General features: G+C 42.8%; 1 protein-coding gene across 2 annotated transcripts in view; it reads left to right on the top strand.

Moving 5' to 3' along the window:
• The first annotated feature begins 363 nt into the window (after positions 1-363).
• Positions 364-24484, top strand: part of PPM1H (protein phosphatase, Mg2+/Mn2+ dependent 1H) — a 133847-nt gene continuing 109726 nt past the window's right edge. The window contains exons 1-2 of one of the 2 annotated variants that reach the window (XM_068998283.1): positions 5941-6048; positions 6552-6639. In XM_068998283.1, the coding sequence (XP_068854384.1) occupies positions 6031-6048; positions 6552-6639 (106 nt within the window). In that variant the 5' untranslated portion in view covers positions 5941-6030. Of the gene's footprint in view, positions 925-5940; positions 6049-6551; positions 6640-24484 lie in introns of those variants that run through there. The other variant, XM_068998278.1, reaches the window with a different exon arrangement.

The following is a 24484-nucleotide window of genomic DNA, read 5'->3' as shown; positions in this document are numbered from 1 at the left end:
GTGTTTAAGCAGGAGAAGGCAAGTAAACCCTCCAAGCGCGAGTCTTGTCCCGCAGGATCAGCGGGCTCTGCCGGGGCTGGGACGGCGCTGGCTCAGCCCAGGGGTAGCAGGGACAGCGTACTGCGGGCGGCGATGTCCAGCCCCCGCTAATGGAACCCCGAGCGACTACGCGGGAGACGCCTCCCGGGCAGCTCATCCCGGAGGCGGCCGCGGGCACGACCGTGGGTCGCGGCCGCATCGCTGCGGGCAGCCGGGGGCGGCCCCACCGGGCCCAGGCTCCGCCCGCCGCGCACCTGCCGCGGGCCGCCCCCCGGCGCGGGTAGGCGGGCGGGGGCGGGGGCCGGGGCCGCCCGTGCCCGGCGTGTGCCAGGAGCCCGCCGGTGCCGCAGGAGGAGCAGGAAGCGCCCGGGCGAATCCAGCCGCGCTATCACATGACTCAGCAGCCGCTGCCGCCGGGCTGAGTTCACCCAGCGCCGCGCCGGGAGGGGGAAACCTGCAATGAGGCCTCGGCCCCGCGGCTGCCCCTGAGCCCACCGTCCTCTCGCCCGGCTCCGCGCGGCCCGGCGCCCCCATTGCGGGAGCGCGGCGGAGGTGCCGGAGCCGCCCCCGCAGCGCTGCCCGCCGGCGCGCCCCGCTCCCCGCCCTGCGCGGCGGCCCCGGCGCTGCCGCCGCCGCCGGCGGGGGTACTATGCTCACGCGGGTGAAGTCCGCCGTGGCCAATTTCATGGGCGGCATCATGGCTGGCAGCGCGGGCGCCGACCACGGCAGCGGCGCGGACTTGCCCCTCCGCTTCCCCTACGGGAGACCCGAGTTCCTGGGACTGTCCCCGGACGAGGTGGAGTGCTCCGCCGACCACATCGCCCGCCCCATCCTCATCCTCAGCAAGGACACCCGGCGCCTGCCCTGGACCACGGGCTACGCGGAGTGAGTACGGAGCACGGCCGCCGCGGCGAGCAGGTGGAGCGCGGCCGAGCCGCCGTCCGCGCTCCCGGGCGCACCGGCGGCGAAAGGCGGCGATGCCGAGGGAGCCCCCGGCGGGGGCCGGCGCTGCCGGAGGCGGGGGGAGCGCAGCCTCGGGCCTGCGCGGCGCCGCGGGCAGCGGGAGCGGCGGGGGGAAGATGCAGAGGGGGGAGCGGCATCCCCGGCGCCGTGTGTCCGGCCCTGGCCGTGGCTCTGTACCTGGGTGGCTCCTTCCTGGGAGCCCGAGGATGCAAACGGCCAGCTGCCCTTGAAAGTCCCCGTGGGAGTGGCCGGTACCCGGCTCGGCGAAGGATGGCAAGGGGCAGCACCGGGCTCCCCTACCCGTAGTGATGGCTCCGGGGCCCCAGGGGCCAAGGATGGGGTACCCGCCGGTGAACATCAGTTCGGTCCTTGACCCTGGAATAAAAAGGGCTTTTGGTAGGGAACCCAGTTTGGTTTGTGCGTGTGTAAATACTTCCCGCTGCCCAGGAATGGTGAAACGTGTGGGGTTTGGGACACCTTCCTGCGGACCTGACAGCCGTTGTGCTCGCTGGTGGTGACTGGTCATATATCTCCCAAAGTGCTTTCTAGTTTGGGGAGACGCTTGAGGACCACAGGCTCCAAACTGAAAGAAAAAAAATCTGTTGGCTAGCCCCTAAACTGGGCTTTCCAAGTGGTTTGTTGCCCTGACTCACTCATATAATGGTATTTACTTTAGAGGGTGTCTGATCAGGACCTGGTTGTAGCCTTGCCAGCCAGATAAAAGGCAGTGTGCCTTTGGATGCATCCAGCTGGCAGTGGGAGTAGCTGCAGAGGCAAGGCATGTCCTTGCACTTGATTCCTTTATCGGTAGGCACATCGTTTTCCTTGAGGATTCTGGGTTCAGGATTCAGTTTTTGGTTTCTTTCTGTTACTGCTTCTAAGTCTTGAGCATGTCTGGCTATCCATGTTGCTACCAACTCAGAGATTACAGAAATTGCTAAAATAGCCCTTCCAGACTACAAGTTGTTTTGCTATAGTCTCTTCAGACATACATGAATTCCCCAAAAAACTATTGCAAAAACTACAGTGAAGACTTCATATTGTTAATGAGCAATCACTAGCTTTATTTAAAAGGTTGTTACATCATTGGGGATGCTGAAATGGGAGATTTAAAGAGAGATTTTAATGACAGATTTAAAGAATTTTAAATTGGATTGTTCTCCTTAGATTATTAAAGAATTGAATAGATTACTGAGCAAATTCCTCATGAACTGTAAGTTTAAATATTTAAAAGTAAGCTCTAATTGTTCTGCCACTATAATAGTCCCTTGAAAAGCAGTTCTTTACCAAAATAAGTACATGCTGCTATTTTCAGCTTAGGTGATGTTCTGTGGCTTTGAGCAAGTAACTGTAATTGCAAGTTGGTGGCAGAGTGGAAGGGAGGTTCTCTGGATCCCAGGTGTGTGCATCCGATGAGCATCACCTGAGACTGCTGGGGCAGAAAAATGTGCGTGCTGGAAAGTGAAGGTTCAGGTCAACCCTGTTGATGAAACCTGATGTGAGAGCGTGTTTGGAGATAAAGTAAATGGTTCTGGTGGTCATGAAAGCAGAACATACCAGGATTGTTTTCATATACTTGTTGCTCTTCCCTCTTGAGCTTTGAGCAGCTTGGTTAATTGGGAGGTGTAAAAAAGTCACTAGCTTTCTTAGTTCCCATTGTTATCTATGTGAAAAGAGGTTGCCTTTTTGTTTTTTCTCTGGTGGTTTTTTTGTTGTTGTTTTGTTTGGTTTTGGTTTTTTGTCTCATCCCCTTCCCTTGCAGTTACTGGCTCTAGTACTGGTGGAGCAGATCTAAAGGAAAGGTGGTACTTGTTAGAGAGAACTAGTGAATGTGTCTCTACCCTCTTCCCAGAAGCATGTATATGATGTTCCAAAATTGGGGTTCATTGTAACTTGAAGATAACAAAATGCTCGTTGTGGAGAAGCTGACAGGAAAGCAGTGCCACCAAAACTGCATTGTTTTCCAAAGGCAAAGCATTAATAAAGAAGAAGAAGAAAATATGGACAAACTCAGATATGCTAAATATGACCTTTTTTTTTGTTTGTTTTACTCATACTGAGCTACTACTAGGCTTTCTGAAAATAATTGCAAGACTTGCTGGGAGATGTGTTGAAACTATATTTTTCTTTTGAAACAGGTTTGAGTTATATGGAGAAAAGAAATGGAAAAAGTACCAGGAAGGTGAATTACTATTATACATATTCTGAAGTTTGTTGGCTTGGTGAAAGCAGAGGATAAAGTACTTTCATGCTATTATTTAGCATTTTGTTAGTGTCAATATTAAGGAAACCATCAGAACAATGTTTGCCTTTTGTTACAATACAAGCGAGCACTTACAAGAATGTTAGGAGGAAGTTTGGTGTCCTCACAAGCAGCTTGTGATGTAACACAAAGGTCAGCTATTTAACTCACATTTTGCTAGTTTGCTTTGGTATGAAGACGTGAGAGAAGACAGGCCATACCTGCAGTGTGCTGAGGTCAGCTTCCCTGAGCTATTGCCTTTTCTGCGTTTTCATGTTTTAGCAAACAAGCAAAAGTGATTTCAGTGTTCTGTTGGTTGGGATGCCTGTGGACACAGGGAGTTTTACTTCCTGAAGCTAATGAGAGGTTTGTTGTAGATTTAGTAGGTGGGGATTTGGCCCAGAAGGTGTAAGGAGAGTGTGTGCCACCTATACTTTGTCTGCCCTGATGTTGTGAGCCACTGCACAGCGGGGTTTGAGTCAGTGGATTTATGTTCCACACCCAGCACCAGCATCTGTCTCACTATCTTCAGGAAGAAAATTTGGCTCTGAGAATAGGTCACATGGAGGCTTAGTTTCAGGAAAGCATTTGTAGTGTTCGTGTTCTTTAGTTGTAAAACATGTCAGTTTACAGATGATACTGATGATACTGGAGTTCCTTGATGTCGTCATGTTGGTATTTAATCCAAGCTGGAGAAGGCATTTTGGGGTTAGACCTGGTTCCCATGCAGGACTGAAGCAGTTTGTATCTACAAAATAAGCATTTTTTTTTAGGGGATTCCTCTTGTTTCTTTGATCCCTGAGGATTATTGTTTCTTACTAAACAACATATTGACAAAGTATCTCACCCCGCTGACTATTTCTTTTCCCTAGTATCTGTGTGGTATGCCCCTGTTCATCTGACTTATTCCCCTGGAACAAGCACTTCTCCTCTGCTCCACTTTCTTGGTCCTCTTGTACTGAACATTTTTTGTAACAGGTATTTTTGCAATATTGCTCATTCATGTCGTATTTTAACATATTTTTAAATTACCTACTTAGTTCTGCGATATTATGTAGCGAAATGTAAATTAGCCTTTATTTTTTTATTATTAACCCTCCCTCTTTTAATGCTGTGATCATTATGAAAAACATTTGCCTGTAGGCAGGCAAATGAAATCTTCAGAAACATATTTGGTGCTTGGATAAAATATCATTGCTTCCTGAAATTTTGGTGGGAATCCCATAGGGACTCAGCTTCCCTTAGCAAGCAGCCTAAAAGTTGTCTTCTGAAGTGACTGGCCTCCCCCTCCTTGCATGGGAGACCTGAGACCTTGAATTTCGTAGTACAGGATGGCAAAAGGCCAGCTGATGTTTCAAAGAGATACTCTTATACTAGAGACACTTGTCTAATGGTCATCAGGCTCCATAGAAGCAAAATTAAAACTGTATCCCACATCCAGTAAGCTTTTTAATTGTCTTTAGAGGTATCATTTTATTTAAAAATAAACTCTTCATCTTTTAACCAAGGGTATCCTTAACATAGTCTTCTGCATGCGGTTAGCTGGCATGCATCAGGAATGACCCTGGGAGAGGGTAGTCTATTAACAAACGTTCTTTTAAGTCTCCCTTTAATCCAGAGGAGTAAGGAGATTTGCTGCTCTCTGAAAAGTTGATTTATTTGAATAAGGGAGGGTGGGAGGGATCCTGCCTCACACTTTATTTACTCACTGCCCTCCCTCTCCTCTGCAAGCAGCTGCACTTCCAAGGCCATGGGGATCTCTTCTAGAGTTTTCCTTGTCTGAGCCACGAGCTGGCTTCTGAGCTTCTGCTTGGATTGCCCTGTTACTGGGAGGGAAGTTTCTTCTTTGGTCCCTTCCTGTGCTGTTTTCAGTGTGTTGTGACCTCTTCCCTGCAGTGCTGCTGATAAGCAGCCCCAGTGTTCAACTCTGAAAGTAACTGGCAAAGTAAAGGCAGTAGCATAGAGTATGTAATGTGAAATGATTCAGATGAACTCATGCATCTGAACTCTACCCAGAACGTTATTTTTCACTGTTTTCTCTTCTGCTTTATCTTCTTCCCTCTGTGAAGGTAGAGGATGAGCTGGGTGGAGCGGAGCCTTTCTCTCCTGGTTGAATTCCCTTGACTACATATGGCAGGATAAAATAAATGCTACATTTGCAAATGACGAAGAACTAGCCTGCTGCTCATGCTGGTGGAGTTGCAGAGAAACTGCAACTGAGTAGCGTTTTGTGATAGAAAAAGAAGATTAGTCATTTTCCATCCATTTAAAATGTATATTCCTACAGACCAGAATGCAGTACTGTAATTGCTCTTCTAAACTGTATGAATCCTGGGGATGGGACTGTAGCTGGTTGTTTCTGTGTCCTGTGTGTTCCTCTCTTTGCTCTTGCTTTTCTGCCATCTCTTTGGAGAACTTCAGAAGGTACTGTTAAATACACTTAAGGGACAGGGGGAAAGATTCAATTGCATGTTGTCTGTGTCCTCATGCAAAAGAGAATTTTGCCCGCCTTTTTATTTTACTTTTTGAAAAATTCTAAATGACACTTCAGATACCTTTGCAGTTCCGAGTTACAATAGGTTTCCAGAAACTTGACTTTACTGGTATGTGTGTTTCTTGGCTTAAAAAGTCAATTTATTATTCCAGCAGTGACTTTTGTTTGATGAGACAAAGTCCGGGCTGTTTTTCCGTACTGTTACATTTCAGAGATACTGTGGTTTCTCTGCTCTGCAGGCCTGCAGTAGAAATTACATTTTCTCTGTGGTGTTGGTGGCTAGTGACCCATAATGAATGCAGCGTTGCAGGTGAAGTATGATGACCATCTCCTTCTACAGCATTATTACAGTGGCAAGTTGTTACAGTTCAAAATGAAGAGGGGGAGCAGTTTATGGATTTTTTTTTTCCTTCTCAATGTACTGGATTTTTTTAAGGCTGATGATATTGCATCATGTTTTCTCATGCTGTGTTACTTAGCTTGTAATGAATGTATGTGAGAATTGACTGGAGGTTTTTATTAAAATATTTTCCAGCATTTCTCAGTGATCATAAATATTTTGGGGAGTTAAGATAACACAGAAGTATTTGTCTACCTTTTGTGTTCTGTCTAGACCGAACTACTTTTACAAATGCTAAGCATTTTAATAACAATATGAAGCAGGTGAAAGCTTAACATGTCTGTGAGCTGAGGTAAGGCAAAATACAGCAAATGAGAAAATATTCCTCAGTTGAATATTATGATATTGGAGGATAGCATAGGGCTTGCAACTACTGATTGCTTATTCTAATCCCCATTGCTTCTTATTAACAGAAGATAACAACACCACAGTCCTGCTCCTGTGAATTGGAAGTGATAGTCTTTCTAACCCTCACCTGGGAGCATGACTCATACCCCATCGGTAAACACATTTCTTCTGTGTGTTCTGTTTGGTACAAATTTCAGGAGGATGATACTCGTGGGGAAATGAATACTTTTTTTTATCTTGTTCTGTTTGGCTGTCTTTTCAGGTTGTGTACACAGAAATAATGAATTACTTTCCTTTTTAAACTTTTAAAAAAATTGTTTGCAATTCTCTTTGTCTAGATGAAAATATTTTCTTTTATTCTTTTTGTAGTTCAGAACATAAGACTGAGTAGGACCTGATGAATGAACCAAAACCTCAAGTCCCATACATGTAGCTAAAGACAACTGAACAGTCTTCCTCTGTATGAATTATTATTCTATGCATATTATAATGTTAACTTTAATGTATATTGCCTGGGTCTTGTTTAAGCCTAGATTCATATAAAACAGCCTACAGAAATCTCATGATAATTTTAAGAGCTTCAGAAATCACTTTCCTTGTGCAAGAGCTTATGCTATAGCATCTAATATTTATGTAATGCCTCTAATCTGCCAAGTGCATTGCAAATAATAATTTCAGAATAAACTTGGAGAAAAATGTACATGTGTAAATGGACTAGTTCTTCCAAGTGAAAAAAATGCAGCAGTGAGGATAAGTTTTGGCAAGAGATTTGATATGAATGTGGGGAATGAATCTCAAGTTTTAGGTTCTGTGTTTTGATGATACAGTTATTTTTCCTGCTGTTGTGTACTTGGCTTTTCCTATGTGTCCTCTGCTTTCTTAGAACTTACAGGGATAAAAGGAGAAAAATAGAAAAAGGATAAAAAAAATAAACCATGCTCAGGTATTTTTAATACTGTCTAAGTTGCACAAACATGATTCCTAATGAGACAAGTATGAAATTCATGCCTCTAAGCTAGTCCCTCTATTACTACTGCCTCAGAGGCTTAAGACTAGTACTGTCTCACATATTTCTGAAAGGCTTGCTTGAGCATGGTCCTAGCTTCTGACACCAGAGGGTGACTGTGTCCTCCCAGGTAGCCTTCCTTTGGACCCTTCTGCCTTGGCATAGGTGGCAGTCAGCAGATGTTACAAACACTCCAGCTTTGTTCATTTGTCTCTGTTGCAGCTGCATCACTTGGGGTAGGTGAAAGTGGGAATGGCTTGGCACAGTTATCATCACGGCATAAAGTAAACTGACAGGGCTGTGGCCCTCGGGGTGAATGGCTTTGAGCCTGTGAATGTGATCAAATGAAACATGCTCAGTTTGACCTTGAAAGGAAGCAGTGCTGCAAAGCACAGGTCATTCCTGTGATGGGATCTGTGTGCCACTTGAGAAAGAAATATGGTTTGTGGGTTTAAGGATGGGTTAAGTCAGCTTTGTGAGCTGAATCCCAAATAAGACTTGGAGTGGGGAAGCGCTGTTAATGAGTGCAGGGAGATAATTTAGGCAGAGAAGGCATAGCTACTTTGCTGTGGCATGGGGCTGCAGTAGGTGCTATATCTGTGATGGAGCAGCATTTGCAAGGAAGATAGAGGCTCCTGAATCACATCTTACCTGGATCTTTATCCACTTCCCCTTGGATTTCTGTTCTGATTGAACTTGCAGTTCTAAAATGCAAGAGGTCCTATTGGACAGCAGCACATTTGTTTTAACTGTGCCTTTTGTTGTCTCTGTCTAATGATTTTTTTTCTTCCTTCTTGTTAAACAGAGAAAGGTGACTTCTCAGAATTGGTTCCCATTGGGCCAGGCACAATACTTGGTAAATACTTGGTAGGGTATGTTTGGGATGGCCAGCTACAATACATGCATTATCCAGAGTGGTTTCCTGATCAGCGGTCAGGTGGAGTGGGTCACAGTTTCAAGTGCTTGGGGCACAAAACAGTGAGCAGGGCTGGTGAGAGAAATCCCAGCTTGTGTCGAGCCAGTCTGCCCCTCAAATCCAACAGACGTGGGATGGAAGTTTTATTGCATGGTAATTACAGAGGGTCCAGCAAGTAGGAGATAGCCAGCAGGTCCGTTGAAGCCATCTGGCTTCCCCACTGCTATCTCCCCAATCCAGCAGCACACTTGCTGTGTAGTAGATGCTGCCAGCTGTACTTCGGGCTATAAGTGGCAGGGTGCTAAGTGCTTGATGCTGCGTGAGCTGTTCAGTAGGTGAACCTCATAAAACGGCTGGAGGCAGGTGTGATTCCTCCTCCCAATACTGTATGTAAGGCAAGTGTTTGTCTAAAGAGTTTAATGTTCTCCAAGTAAATACTGCACACAGTATTTTATCAGGAGGAAGCAGTGCTAGGGTAAAGCGAGCCAAAGGGATGTCTGTGGTTCTTGATCACAGCATGGTTTAATTGCTGAAGTCTGAGTGGGGGAAGGAGATATGTAACACCAAGCTGAGGCAGTCAGCATTAGCAAGTGCAGTGGGTAGTGCAGGAGGGGATGTGGGCAATGCGTAGCTGGGGAATGGCAAAATATGGACCCTGTACATAACTTGGCAATCACACTGATTTAAGAAATACACTCAAATAAGAAGAGGTTTTAGTGGGTTGTAGCTAGCAGGCAACTTTCTGACATGAAGTAGAGTGGCAAATCTAGAGCTTCACCCATTGTTTGGGATCTATATTCAACACAGTGAGGCTTAAGGGGAAGAGAATCTGCTGACGGAGTCTAGAGCTGCTTGAGGTACAGGGATATGGGCAGTGCTGTGTCTGCAGAGAGCCTCTGGCTTGATAGAACTGAAAATCTTGTGTGGCCTACATGGGGACCTAAATGCACATTCTCCAAGACAAGCAGGAGTTGAGTGGGTCTGGTCCCCCAAGATCATGTCAGCCTCTCCCTCCTCTGGTATGGGGAGATCTGTCTGTCCATTGCTGTCACATGTCATAATGCCAGCTTGTTTTCAACTTTAATGAACCATGTCAGACCCTGTAGGCTCTGCACCTTTCCCTCTTATGATAGCAGATCTGAGGTCTTGGTGGTGACTGTGGCTTAAAGGTGAATAACCATTTCCAGTATCTTTTTTTTCCCTTCCTCTTTCTTCTTTTTAAAGTGCTACCCTAAGGTGTAGTCAATCTTGACTGATTGTTTTTGATGCTGTTCAGGCTCTTTTGCAAGCAAAAATAATGACACTAAAACTGTGATTTGAGGCAGCCAGCTTTGCATGATTTCAGGGAGAAAGGGTGGGGGGGGAAGATTAGGAGACCATGTGCCATGGCCTTTATGCTTTCCATGGTGGTATTCTGCTACAATAAGGGAAGAAATACACTGAGCTTTGATTGCATCTGATATCCTGCATACCACTGCTCCAGAAATCCTGCGGCAAAGTGTCCTTGGACTGGCATTAGAGGTCTGTGAGATTGTCCCTTTATAGGCATAGCTCTGTTTCCAAAGTCTTTGCAGTTAATTTCTTCTTTTATTTAATCTGCTGGTCCCATATCTAAGTGCCTCTTGTGCTGTCCTGTCTGTGTTTCTACCCCGTTGCGTAAAGGTACAGACAAGAGGTGAGTTCTTTCCTCCTCTCTGCTCCCCACTGTGAGCCTTCTGGGTTTCCCTGATTTATTTCTCTGTCCTTTGTGTCCTGTTATGTTAATTTCTGCTTTCCAAACTCCCTGCAAGGAGCAAAAAAGATCCAGCTTCAGCCAAGTTCTGCAGCAGATCCTTTTTTTTTTCCTGCCAACATTGATTCATTCAGGCTAAGTATGATTTTTCTATCTTTAGGTATGTGTTAGAGACCTCCTCAGAAACAGATGATGCGTAGTGCATGTTTGTAGTGCTGTAAAATACCTGTCAGTCATAACTAACAATCTGGTCCTTGGTGGAGTTTGACATTGAAGGTGGGACTGAGGACATGTCTCCAGCTCTTATAACTTGAGCAGTGCTCCATTTTGTGCAGAAGGCTTGCAAAGAGACAAAATAAGTTACCTTGCTGTTCATCAGAGATCTCTGTGTTTTCCAGGGGAGGCAGGTCACCATGTGAACCTATGGGTTTTGTTAGGTTTTGAAACAGTTTGAGTGAAAGATGGGTTTGGGCAACATTTCCCCCCACCCCTCCAACTAAGTGCCACTAATATTTAAAAAATTTTTTTTTTCTCTTCTCTCTTGAGGGAAGTTGTTATTTGATTGTTGGTTGTGGACCGTTTTCCTTTTTGATTCATTATCTCTGCTGCCTGTCTGGGGAGGAGAGAGCAAGAAGCTGTGAAACTTAATAAAGGGCAGCAACCTTTTCTTTTTGGTTGTGAAGAGCACTCCTTAAATTGCTTCAGGCCCAAGCATTGTAACTGAGAGCAGGGTCGTCTTCAGCAGGTTCAGGGTTGCATTGGACGATCAGTTTCAAAGGCAAGAACCCCTTTGTTAAACTCCTGTCCGTGCCTTGCTGACCAGGCTCATGAAGCAGCTGAGCAGCTCTGCTCCTACCCTGGGGTGCAAAGGGTTGCACCTCCCTTGGCTCCAGTGGCCGCGGGAGGGAGCTTAATGCCTCTTCCTCTGTCCCCTTGCATCTCTCCCACTGTTAATTCCATTGGCTCCATGTCTGTGCAGGTGGCTTGGCAGGCTGAGTGAGGGTCCTGGATTTTTTATTTGTTCAGCAGTTCGTGATGCTTTGCAGAAGCCTGTGCTTTAAGGGTCTTTAAATTGCTGGTTGTGTTTTTTAAAACAGCATTTTGAAGAAAGTGCCTTTTCTTCTGAATTTGTATTAAGACAAATATTAGAGTATTATAAGTATATAATAGTATTACATCTTTGTTTCATGAATGAATGCTGAAGTTTGGAATTGAAACTAGATTTATCTGAACTAGTTTTTGTTTCTCTTTGCTGAGCTTATTTTTAGGTGTCTTGACTGAGAAAGATCAAATCCTTGAGAAGAAATGGGGAAAAAAGGAAACTTCTAATTTCCTAGGCTCAAATTTGCAATGTTTATCCTTTAGAAAGTCTAAAAGTTGTACAGTGAAACCTACATTGTATTTGTGGTGCCATGGGGGGTGGAGTATGCCTTTAGATTTTGGTATTTGGAAATGGAAAATAGTAATCATAAAGGTAACCTCAGTGATTATTGCTGCTTGTGTCATGACAAAGGTCAAAGTTTTATGTATGGTTGGTTTGATGTGAGTGACTTACATTTTGCAGGATGTAAAGAGAAATTTTTCTCCCCTTCTTCATCTTCCCATTTGAACAGAAAAATTAATAGTTTTTCAGCTATTTTCATGTGTCATATGACGATTAGAACTTGGCCATACATGCTCTCAACCATAATGCAGGAATTAATAAGGTATTAAAATGTACACTGATCTCCTTAAACAAAGGTGCGTCAGCATCACTCTTGGAGGGCAATTCCCTGTCCCTTACTTTGTCACTCCTCTCATTAATCACATCTCCAGACCTGGGCTTTCAGTTAATTTTGTTGTTCTTCTCAATAAAGTTCAAGATCAGCGTCTCCATAGCGTTACAAAATCTAGATTGCAACTTCTTCAAGCCGGGGCTCCCTCTGGGGTACTTCTCAATGTCATTTTAAGGTCTCTTTATCCCTTCCTGGTAGTGCAAAGCTAGGAATTACAGTCCAGTTAGTTCCTTTGGCAATCTCTGCAGAGTAATCCCTGAAAATCCTAGGTCTGTGGATGGTAATTCTATTAGCTGTTCAGCAAGCTGAGTCTGGAAGAATGCATCTGGTGTGTGGGAATGTGGGAAGTTCCCCATCTCTGCCTTTAATCCTGCTTTTAGAGGGGAAAAAATTTATAGGCTAATGTGATTAGCTGTAATTCCATTCTTGCTTGGTTTTAGAAAAGTGTCTGATTCTAAATCACAAGCTAGTTCTGTGAAGTTCTTTCATAGAAGGGAGAGGGAACTATTTTGGTAACTTGGCTCATCTGTCTTTGAAAAAGCACTGGAATCAAGAGAAGAAGAAACTCTTATCGCCAGCAGTAAGTTTCTAGTTCTTGCTGCACAGCATAATTTAGAAATCTGAAACTAAGAGCATGTAAATGGAAACAGAACATAATCCTTTCAGGTGTCTAGGGGGTGGGTGTGTGTGTATAAACATGGGCATGGAACAACTTAGCACACTGCAGATCACTCTTCAGGGCTTTGCAGGCCCAGAGGTTTATGTTGGGATTGTGTTATCGGCTGATACGTGACAGCTGCTGGCACTGGTGGCGTGGCTGGTTTAACGCAGACCAGGGATAGAGCTGGCTCTAATAAAAACTGCGGCTTCTACCTGAAGTGAATGATCTGGAGGCCTTTTTTCCCCCTTGAGGCACGTGTTTTTCTTTTTAGTGCTGAGGGAATGAGAGGATGGACTTCTGTGTGAGCACCGGTGTGAAGCGTTAGAAACACTGCTGGGTCCTGGAGAGGGGCAGAGGCAGGAGCCCCTGTGACAAGAGTAGAGCACGCCGTGGCCTGTGCCAGTGTGAGCATGGACAGCACTCTGCTGTGGGGACACAGGGTAGCATCCCCTTGTGTGAAAGGCAAAATGCAACCTGAGCGGATTAGTTGTGCTCAAAGGTTCCATGCTCCCTGTGGCCATCGTATGGGGAGAAGAAAGTGTTTGCCCTCACCAGCTCAGCCTGTTTTCTTTTTGCATGAGAAAGGAGGGAGAAGGCAGGGAGTTACCTTGTTCATGTCTGGTCTGTTGGAGAAATTGGAAGTGTGTGCCTAGTCTTGGAGTCAAACACTGCCTGAACCCTCTGTAGTGAAGAGCTCTGGAGAGGATGAGGTCAAAGGACTGAACCTGTTGCATTTTTAGTTCAAGCAGCAAATTTGAGATACTTCAATTTGGAGAAATTGTGTGAATTGAGGCTTTTCCTTGACTTCCTGACAACTTTTCCCTCCTCTCATATCCTTTCTTGCCAATGTGGTAGCAGTGACACTGGGGCAGGGAGGTCCTGGTGGTGGCTGCCCCCAGAGTCCCAGGGAAGAGAGGGAGTGTGCAGGCACTGCTGGAAGGGTGCCTGGCCAAGCAGTAACACAGCTGCTTGGTTCAGTTTCTAAACGATCGCAAGGTAGGATCACTGAAAAGGGGTATTATTTACTTCTGTCTCCTGTGTTGAGTTGCCTTAAGTGTTGGTCCTGTTACAATAGTTCAAATGCTTGGAAGAGATGATGCTGTAGCAATAAAATGTTGCAATACTAATCCTATAAATTTATAGGCTTAGTCAAGCTGGTGTTTTGAGAGCTTGTGTGGAACTGCCTTGTTTACAAGCAAAAACCATCACTTTGAAAGTGGTGTAAGGTACACTGCCTTTCTTGCACTTACAATCTTGGTGGTTTGGTATTTGTGGTTTAACTGCTGTGCTCTCTCACAGCTTTCTCTAAGGCCAGAAAACCTCTTTTAGCTATCAATAACTGAGTGCCTTTCACACAACATCAGCAAAAAAAGCCTCAAAGCTCCTCCCACTATCAAATAAAGGGCGAATTTCTGTTCTTTTCCCTTTGAAACTGCTTCATACTCCCTGGAGAACATGAAACCACTCAAAGAGTAGATGAATTTAATCTTGGAGAAATGTAGTGGTGTTTGGCAAGGATAATCTGAAGTAGTGTTACACAGGTACCTGTTTTGAAAATATAGCTACCCCTCTAGCATCGTTTCAGAGAGCACGTGCACGATCAAAGTAGGATGTGATAGTGGAAAATGGGTTGCCTCTGAAAAGTCTGCTTTTAAAACACTGTTAAGACTGTGTTCACCCTTAATTATGGGCAGCACTAAAGAGGAGTAATGACTATGGAAAAAAAACTAGTAGGAAACATAGAGGAGTTGAAAGAGGGCAACAAGAATGAAGCTTAAAAAGGCAGGAGAGAGCACACTGAAGGCAGGGTAAATATTTTTATACTGGTAGAAAGGTTTAACGGGAATAGAAGCCCCTATGACAAAAAATGAAGGGCTGTAAACAGCAATCAAGATAATGCTTCCCTGTGTAACTTAAGAGTATATAGGCAGAATTCTTTGCATGAGAACATACCAAAGAAGTCTGTTACAGATGTAGGTCAGAGTCTCCTGTTTCAGGAAGCCATGGGACCGTGGATTTAAAGGTATTTAAAGTTAAAGACAGGTATCTTGAAAACCTAAAATCTTCCCCCAATCCCCTTTTTTCTTTGAAAGAGAGAAGTTTTCATGTTTGCTGCATGACAGGTGTCTACTGGGCATTAAGGGGATTGTGCTGCTGTAGTTGGGTTAATTCCTGAATTAACCTGTTATTTCTCCCACTTCCACCTGTGCAGCAGAAAGCAGTGCAAACTCCAAACGCACACCTCCCTCCCTTTCCTTCTTTTTACGCCCAATTTTTACTGCCAGCATGATGCCATATGGTATGGAATATCCCTTTGGTCAGTTGGAGTCAGCTGTCCTGGTTCTGCTCCCTTCCAATTCCTTGTGCACCCCCAGCCCATTCACTTGTGGAATGGGGTGAGAAAGCAAAAAGGTTCCTTTGATGCTTTGTAAGGCCTACTCTGCAATAATGAAAGCATCTCTATATTTCCGACCCTGTTTCCAGCACAGATCCAAAACAGAGCCCCACACAAGCTAGTAGGAAGAAATCTAACTCTATCCCAGCCAAAACCAGTACACAGAGGAAATACCAAAAGGTAGGAGAAGGCCCCTCCTTTCTATTGCAGGATACTGCAATAGAAAACGGAAGTGGCAGCACAAACTACCAAAAAGTGGTGTGTTGTTTTTCTGCATGGGGAGAAATTCCTTTAAAAAAGAAAAAAAACTCTTTTAATGGTGGGCAGTATTTTCATTTTAGGACTGTATATTTAAACATTGCAGAAGGCAATTTTTTTTGTTCAAAGATGAATGTGCTTATTTTATGATATTCCAGAGTAAGAGTTTTTCCCCAGAAAAGAATTGAGGAAGACCACCTCACCAAGAAGAAAAATAATTACTGCTGGGTACTGCCATCATGTAACATCTTATTCTTTGTCCTTCAGTTCTTGTGTAATATTTTAACTCATGTTTCACAAGCAAAAAGGCAGAAAAAATTTGTCCAGATACCTGTTTTTTTTCCTCTTCTCCTGTTGAGAGCCACAGCTCCTCAGAAGCATCACAGACCTGTGGGGCTCTTATACAGCTTTCCCCAGCATTGCAGAATTACTGTTTGAAAAAGACTTCACAAAGTCAAGTGAACATCCTACTACAGTAAACATACTCCTACGGTAAAAGCCAACATCATTACAGGCAGGTTAGAAGGCATGAAAGATCTAGTGAATGGATTAGTCATAAAGAATCATTGAACAAATAGTTCAGTCTGGGGGAACAGCAAGGTGGTGTTGACTTTGAAAATAAGAATGAAATCTGAAAATTCTTTCCCATGTGAGGCCTTTAACAAGACCTGGAGGAACTAAAGTATTGACAGGGAAGTAGTCATACTCTCAAGGAATTAGAACAGGTGGGATTTGTTTTCTATGCAGAGAAAGGCACTTGCAGTACAAAAGCACTTGGCACTCGCAGTAGCACGCGGAGCTATTGTAGCATTTTGCTGGAGAGCTTATCTTAACCAAAGTTAAAAGCATGTTTGGAATTCTTAGAAAGAGATGAGGGTTTTCGTATATGAAGCATGAAGTAAGCTTGTTTGGGAATGCTCCTGCTAGAACATCTTCCTAAGCTATTATTCTCCTGTATCTGAAACAGTGAAAAACTCATTACGCATATCTGCAGATAAGCCCTCATCCAGTATTTGTCAGCAAAGTAAACCTGGTAAACTGTGCAAATTTAGCTATTGTGGGGCTATGGGAGGAAGTGTGATTGGAGGCTCAAAAATGAAGGTGAAAGAGTTACAACTTGTTGTTTTAGGAAACAACATGAAATCTGAATAATAATTTGAAGTGTTAGAAATAATATACTTCCAGGTAGCTGTGTAAGCTGTGTATACCCTTGATCAACTTTGGGTGGGTAGTAGGAAAGGTCCTCCCTGTTGCCTGTGTCTGTTCACCTTATGCTCTGCTGCCCAGAGATGGAGAGCTATAAAAGCTTTCGTTTTGCAACGGTTATGTTGCTTTTTGTGGACAAAGAAGCCAGTGGTAGCATGGCTATGGAGTGGGACTAGATCTGTCTGTGGTGGTCAGCAGCTGATAGGAAGGACTCGCTATAGGAAGCATTGACTTGTCACAGTCTCTCCATGTGCTGTGTAGCAGGTCTGCAGATCTCCTTCTGAAGAAGGAGGGTGAAGGGGGTGGTGTGACTGCAAAGCTGATTTCTGTCCCTCTTGTCCTCCATATTTCATGCATGCAGTTCCTATTACAAAAGAGTGAAATATGTCCATTGAATGGCAGAGTAGTCTGACAACGTAGTTAAGGAAATGTTTCCACTTAACCAGCTGTGAATAGGAATTTGGTCTAGAAATCTGAACACAAGAATCTGACCATTTATTGAAGTCTAGCACTGTTAATAGTGTTGCCTTCTTGCAAATAGGGGCTTCCTGTGTGAGCAGCTGCCTCAGCTGGTGTGAGCAGCTGAGGAACGTGAACCACAGCTGAGAGTACAAATTTCATCTGTATGTGTTGGTAATGACCTATTAGATGATGTTTTGAAAAAAGCCATTTTAGATGGGTTTTTAGAGAAAACAAACCCATGACCTTTCTCTGAAACAAAGCCTTTCCGTATTCAGTGTGCCCAGCAGGCTGCCATACTGGGAGGTAGAATTGTGTTCTTTAAAGTGTTTTGTTTTCTTTTGCTTATTACTTTCCTTTGGCCCTTCCCATGAAATTGCTCCTGTGAAGTTCCCCGCTGTTTGTTTGTAACTGCTGAATAAAATGGAAAACTTATATCTAAGAGTGCTGCCACTTGACTTGAGTACAGTTTGAGATAAAAAAGCCACGTTGCTCTATTTTTCAGCTGGTCTAATCTTGCAGTGTGACAGATATATTTTGTGAATTATGTTGATCATTATTCCTTTTAATTGTGTGGCAAATCAACGTGAAACAGAAAAGTTCTGTCTAAAGAGAGCCAGTATTTTCCTCAGCTAACTTGTAGACTGTGATGTCCAGTGTGGCTGTGCTGTCCATTTGACCTGTGGAGTGTTAGGGGACAAGAAACTTGTTGTCATGCTTTGATTTCTTAGACCTTGTCAGACTTCTGAGGTTTGACCACAGACCGAGAAATCCTTCTCCCCAAAACTAGCAGGCATCTGAAACAGTGGCAGTGTTATATGCAACTTATGTGTTGCACTTACCTTAACTCAAATTCCTCTTCTACCCTTACTTCTTGAGCCTTCAGAATAACCATCAGTCTTACCAAAATCTTTGGAAGGAACAAACTCGCAATGCACTGAAACAAAACCAAAACCAACAAAAGAAAAACAACAACCCCCCTCCCCCCCAACAACAACCAAACAAAACCAAAAAGAAATCTGAAACTGAGCTATGCCAGAATAGAACCAGAGAACCATGGAATGGTTTGTGTTGGAAGAGACCTTAAATATCATCCAGTTTCAACCCCCTGCCTTGGGCAGGGACAACATTGTTTCTAATAAATGCTTTGGAGGGCAGAGCTGTAGGAACTTTGAAATTTACATATGCTTTGAATACAGTAGACTCTGTCCAGAACAGTAGGAATTGTGTGGGTGACTCTACACCCAGACACTTTGCTCCAGACAGTTGGTGAAGGATTGGAACACTTTTTTTGTCTTTCATATTTTCCCACCATCTTCCTGGCCATGATTTTTCTGAGATATTTTAAAACAAACCCCCCAAAAATCCAGAACAAAACAAAGAAAAATCTTTTTTAAAATGGGCCTGAGAAATCAAATGTACTGTAACTCTCCTGATTATGCATAATGGAAAAAGCTATACATATGCATAATGGTAGGGATATCCCTAGATATGTGTAAGGGCTTTATGGCCTGACTTGTCCTCTGCTCTCCTTCTTTGCCCCCCTTCATTCCTAGTCTGCCCTTTCTTGCATCATCTCACCAACTAGTGCTCATCTTGTCTGATGAGGTGCCCTATGTTCTACCAGCAGTTTGTTTCTTTATGATTTATCTGCATGTAGTTAGAAGTTTTCTCCATTTGTTAATTTCTGAAGAAGTTTCTGCATACTTCAGGGCAAGTATCAGGCAAAGTTTGAGCTCTGTCAGCTATTCTCATAAAAGATGCTGTTGCTCTCTGGAGCCCTGATCTCCCTAATATTATTTTGATAGTGGGCCATTTTAAGCCACAGTCAAAAATAAAATAACCCCCAAATTTGATTTTTAAAAGAAAGGCATGCCACAGACTTACAGTAAGTCTCTTGGAAAAAAGCCAGTAAGATTAATTGCTGTCTGTGAACTCCCAGATGGTGAAGCTAGCAAAAGATTACACTTAAAGATTGTGTGAAACCCTCTTAGTCACTGAGAAATAGTTATAATACGTAGGATGCCTGAAAAATATTAAAGCAATTATTTGCATAACACTGACTTTCCATCGTCAAATATAATTGTCACATCTTCAAGTTTTAATAATCCTCATTTTTCTGCACCTTTTAGATCCTGTTAAAACCATCAAGATTTCCTAATTTCAGAATTTGGTGGTATTTGTTGACAGTCAAATACTAATGTGGCTTTTATAGGTTCTGCTACAAAAAGAAAATGGCTATTTTCCTCTCTTATTTCAATTTCAGAGTCTGTTTCCAACCGTTGCTACTGTGCCTTCTGTTTTAATCAGGACCTGGCAGAGGGATGGGAAGTGTAGGAGGACAGGCAATTGATGTTTAATCCTTCATATGATTTCTAATTTATACTAGGGCTGATTATACATGCATCTAGAGCAAATAGGCACACATGAATGTGCTAAATAGAGATACATTACGATTTTCTTGCTACAAACAGTATATCATCTTCCACAGCCTTCGTGGTTTGGGCGTGGTAAAATTCCTTATTACGTATTTTCACTTCTTCACTGTTCTTGCAGATGGGAAAACCTTGATAAAGATTCAGTGCTTGAGAAGTCTTGTTTCTTAGGAGATTTTCTCAAACTGTCACTTCTTAGATCAAAATTGGGCCTTTTTTGTTCTGAGTAATTAAAAATGCTGTATAAACTACAGAATTCCCATAAGTGGTTGTGATAACTGAGTGGATGTAATAATTGAGTGGTTGAGTGATCATTTTATACGAAGGTTGCAATGTATCTAATGCTTTGTTTAAAAACTAAATATAAACCCTTGCAGTGTTTGAAGGCCGAGAGCATTGCTGCTGCTTTGTTACAGGGCTGAATTTGGCCCTTTTATCTCTTTGGTCCACATTGGCAAAGTATCTGTTTTGCATAATTGCCCATTATTCCAGGACTGAAAGCTTGGACAAGTCTGATAGCTGCCCCCAAAGGGTGCTTTGGAGTCTCCCTGATAGCCTGGTGGCATTTTTTAGCAGGGAGGAGTGCAGTGGGGAGAGTTTCATGCAGTTCTTTTATTTGGGGTAAAGGCTCCTTGTTTCTCTGTCTGGTACATAAAGGAAAGGGTTAAAAGAAATCTCTCTATCTTCACATCATACTGTGTATCTGTAATGACAATGAATTATTTCTGTATTATTGAGCGTTTCCTGCTCTGGTAATTACTGGTGTGTAGCATGCTGCCAAATGGTTTTATAAATCTGCAGAGACTGCAGCTAGCACGGGAAGTCTTTAAAAATAACACAGACTTGATTTACCGGGTTTCTCTCCAGTTTTGAAATTTCCGTGCTGCAGAGTACAGACACAGTGCTTGCAACTTAGTACTGTATTTTGAAGTCACCTTGACAAAATTTGAGGTGGCTATCACACTTCTTGGGATGAGAAGGGAAAGCTACAGGGACACACCCAATGGGAGTAGATGCAGGACAAGGCAAGTCACTTCCAGTGGAGACTTTCCACTCTGTCAAAGCATGAGGTTAACAAGCGAGTGTGCTTTGAAAGAGGAGAGAGCAGAAGAAGAGAGAATGCAGAAGGTTTTAGCGGTTAATCACTCCTTGGCATAAGTGGGCAGAGCTGAAGCCTTTGGGGTTTTGATAGCTTGAGCCTTGCTTTTAAGCTGAGGTGTCTATGAAGACACACTGTGCTTTCCAGGCAATCTGGCCATATCTCTCTGATGTATCTCTAATGTGCCCCAGAACTGCAGGATGAATAAGATTTTACCTCTGCATATCACATTGCATGGGCACTGGGTGATGTTTTGGTGTCAGTATTCTTTAAAGAATGTTAGAAAAGCTGCAGGGTGAGGAAGGGGGCTGTGGAAGTTCGACTAAAAAAGCATTTTAGAGCAGGAGACTTGGATGTAACCTACCTGGTTGAAAAAAAAAAAAAGGTTGAGAAATGAACTGATTAGATTTATGAAAATATTCATGGAAAAAAAGGAACTCTTGTATCTAGTGAAGAAAAGCAGAAAAATAGCTGAGGCCTGGTTAATTCAAATGAAAAATGAAGCACAAATCTTCCATGGCATGGTGGGTAATTCAGTGCTCCATCAGGGAAATGAGTGAAGCTCCTATCTTGTGCTCCTAACTTTCACATGAACACTCCAGAGACACCAAATACTTATAGAAATACAAATGAGTGATGTTGATATTGAGATATTTCAGCCACGCATCAGGATCTGTGGTACCTAAGAGGTCTGAGCAGATAATTAGCTTTTCTGGCTCCAGAACGTATAAGTATACATTTTAGAATACTTGTACTGTCATAGCTGTTGGCTATATTGGTTACAGCACTTGGCTGCAGTTTTCCACGTTTAACTACTTGATGGTTCTTACACCACTCTAATCAGACTGTGACAGCCTTACTAGTAGCTGTGGAGATGCTCTGCACTTTCACCCATTTAGAAAACATTATCTTGGCTGGGGTTGTAATTAAGCAGGTAGCCAATTAGCTGAGCAGTGGCTGAACTCCCAGATGCCACGTGTGTGCATACAAAATAGGTGTGCTAGGCAGTGCTCGTACCTGGTGACGGAGCTGCAAAAGCCGGCGGTGTAGGATAGCCCCGGGGAGCAGCGGGGAGTGATGTGGTGACAGTGATGTTTGCAGCGCTGCCCCTTGCAAAGGGGCAGCCTTCTCACTTCCAAAGAGCAGCAGCCCACGGCTTCAAACTAACAAGGCTGAAATTTAAAAGTGGATCTTGAAGATAGTTTCTCACAGCTGCTCTATAAAATACCCAAAAAGGGTTCTGCGAAAGCCCATCTTTGGCAGTTTACAGTCTTGGAAAAACCTCATTTTCGTTAGGGGGTGCCTGTACTTGGAGCATTTGTATTTCTGCTGGGCTATTTACTATATCGTCATATTTACCCTAGTGCTGCTTTGACTACTAGAAAATGACTTTTATTTTGATTAATTCTGTTTAATTAAAGGCGAGCATTTGCGTCACCACATTTCCTTTTCCCTTTGATTTAATTTTATTCAGCCCCCAAGGAGTTATAAAATATCTATGAGCTTTCTGCAGTATCTACATAAATACTTAATTGTGAGGTGACTGTATTAATAGAATTTATTGTTCCTTATTTGAGTTTAATGTTTACATATCATTTCATAACACAAGCAATGAAAAGAGAAGCCTGCTAAATTTCACGTATACAGAAAGTAATGACTCCTTGTCAGAAACAGTGTAGAGATTTCTGTGTGTCTGTCTCCTTCTCTCTAAATATAAATGTAAGTATTAGAATATATTTATAGATATATAAAATATATCTGTGTTTGTAAATATTTTTATATGGGTATATGTTTTAGACAAGCTTCCAACAAGATATGACAGACCATGTGAATCAGCTCTTTAAGACCTCACATGTGCAGTCAGGATAGCTGGTTCAAGGCAGGGTTGACATTTTAACTTGCCTGCTCTGCTTGGTCTTATCTTACGTTTGTGCTTTAATTGTAAAAAGTAGTATTTTCATTACGAGTCTCTTTCTTTTCATTATGTTATTCTAGATTACTGGAGTTGAAAATACCATAATTGGGGTAAAAAGATCTGTGTATTATCCTTTGCCTGATTCAAAATATGTATTAAAGGGAAACTGATTTTACAGATCAAACAGAAACCCCCACATAACTCTATGGACAAAATAAGTCAAAATTGAAGGACAGATGCACACTTGTTTATCACATCTCTCAGGGGTAGATTCATAGCTTGAAGTTTGCAGAGGAAAATTTCCAAGCCAAACTTATCCAAGGAGTAAGGCTCCAAGGTGAATACTTTCAGACTTTTTGAAAATATCTTGATTTATCTGTTCTCTTTGGCCAGTCCTGGTTGTCAGTCAGAGTGGGTGTATTGGCCAGTGGGTTAGCAGATTCTTAGCTGGGGATTGGGCATTACACAAGCTGACTCTTCCCCTGAAAGGAAGGATGTGCAGGAGGAGCTGGAAATAATCTTAGAAGATTTGTTTAATAAGAAAAGGGGAGAACACAGGAACTATGGTGATATCAGGGACAGAGACAAGCATGGTGTTGTGGTGCTTCAAGGGGCACAAGGATGAGAGAAACCAGATTTCATCATTTCTGCTGCTATCATTCCAGTCTCCTGAAATGAAGAGGAAACAATGAAGCTCTCTATTGACCTTCATGAGGGCATCAGTGGCCTGGTTCCTAATTATTAATGTGCTAAAGCAAGGGCCAGTTGGTACTGCAGAGCAAAAATAAAACTTACCAGAAATAAGTGGGATTTTTTTAGCATTGTGTTGAAGTATAATCAATTCTTAATGGAAATCTTTTTATAACTTCTTAGACTGGGCATTTAAAAATATTGATTATAGGACTAGTGGTTTTAAGTGAAAAGATGCTTTACATGCCACAACATAAGGGGGGAAGAGAGCTCAGTTTGGGTCCTAGTTTATGGTGTTAAGGAAATGCAGAGATTGCTGTCTCCCTCCTCTTCAGGGTAAAAAATTAGAAATGAAGTTATAAAAGTGCAAGAAAAGCCAAAAAAACCTGTAATGAACAGAAATAAAAAGTTAGTGATAATTTTTTGTAATTATTTCTGCTAAAGTACTTTATGTTCCAGAATGCGATTTGGACCATTTACTTCTGAACTCAGGCATCAGCTAACTAGAAGCCTAAACAATTTTGCTAAGAGTGTTTTTTCTTTTTAGTTGTAGTACTCATTTCTTGTGGAGCATGTAGAAGAATTACAACACTGATGTTTCATTTGGTTTCAAAAGCAAGTGTTCCATGGAGCACTCAGAACCCTTAGACTTTAAAAACAACCTGACAAAATATACACTAAAATCCATACTGAATGTTCTAGTCCTTTTATCAAAATTAACCAGAGGTGATGACATCCATCATCTAATACAACGTAGTAGCAAGGATCTGAAAGTTTAATTCTGCCAAACTTCCTTTGAAGTCTGGACATCAGGGATATTCAATGAAATCTGATCTTTGTCAGGAGGATTTGACATTCATGGGACCACTAAATTCCAGAAAAGCTACAAGTCTAACCTTGCCTTTTAAAAATTTGGTTACACCAGTATAGTTAAGTTGGTGTATACAATCTAAGACACAGATATTGCTGTACTTTTCTATGCTGTCTCGCTATTCTTTGCCTCCACACAAAAGAGCTGGGATGTGACTTTATGGGGGTTGGAGGACTAGCCTTTTTTGTGTGATAACTATTGAGGTATCTCAGCTTGCAGTCCGTGTGAAAAATCGATTGTTCATATGAATTATTACCTTAGGGTTTAATTCTACATCTGCTGAAGTCAGTTAAGTGGCTTTTCTTTGGATTTAATTGTTTGAAAATGTGAGTCTTTGGAAATACATATGACTTGGAGGTAGAGGTTCTGAAAAAATAAATCTCTTCTATGTGCATATCATTAGTCTCGTACAAAGGTGGTTTGACTTTCAAATAGGAGAAAATAATTCTCCAGATATGTATTTATCACTTTGACCTGTGCAAGTGAAAATTTTACTAAGATGGGGAAACCTGGGAAATAATTATTTTATACCTGAATTACCTGGAAAATCAGCTTAGAAAAAAGGAATGTTTTGCATATG

The sequence above is a fragment of the Aphelocoma coerulescens genome, chromosome 1A (assembly GCF_041296385.1).
Source record: "Aphelocoma coerulescens isolate FSJ_1873_10779 chromosome 1A, UR_Acoe_1.0, whole genome shotgun sequence".
NCBI lineage: Eukaryota > Metazoa > Chordata > Aves > Passeriformes > Corvidae > Aphelocoma > Aphelocoma coerulescens.
The sequence above is the reverse complement of the archived record's forward strand: the minus strand, read 5'-3'. Positions and strand labels throughout refer to the sequence as shown.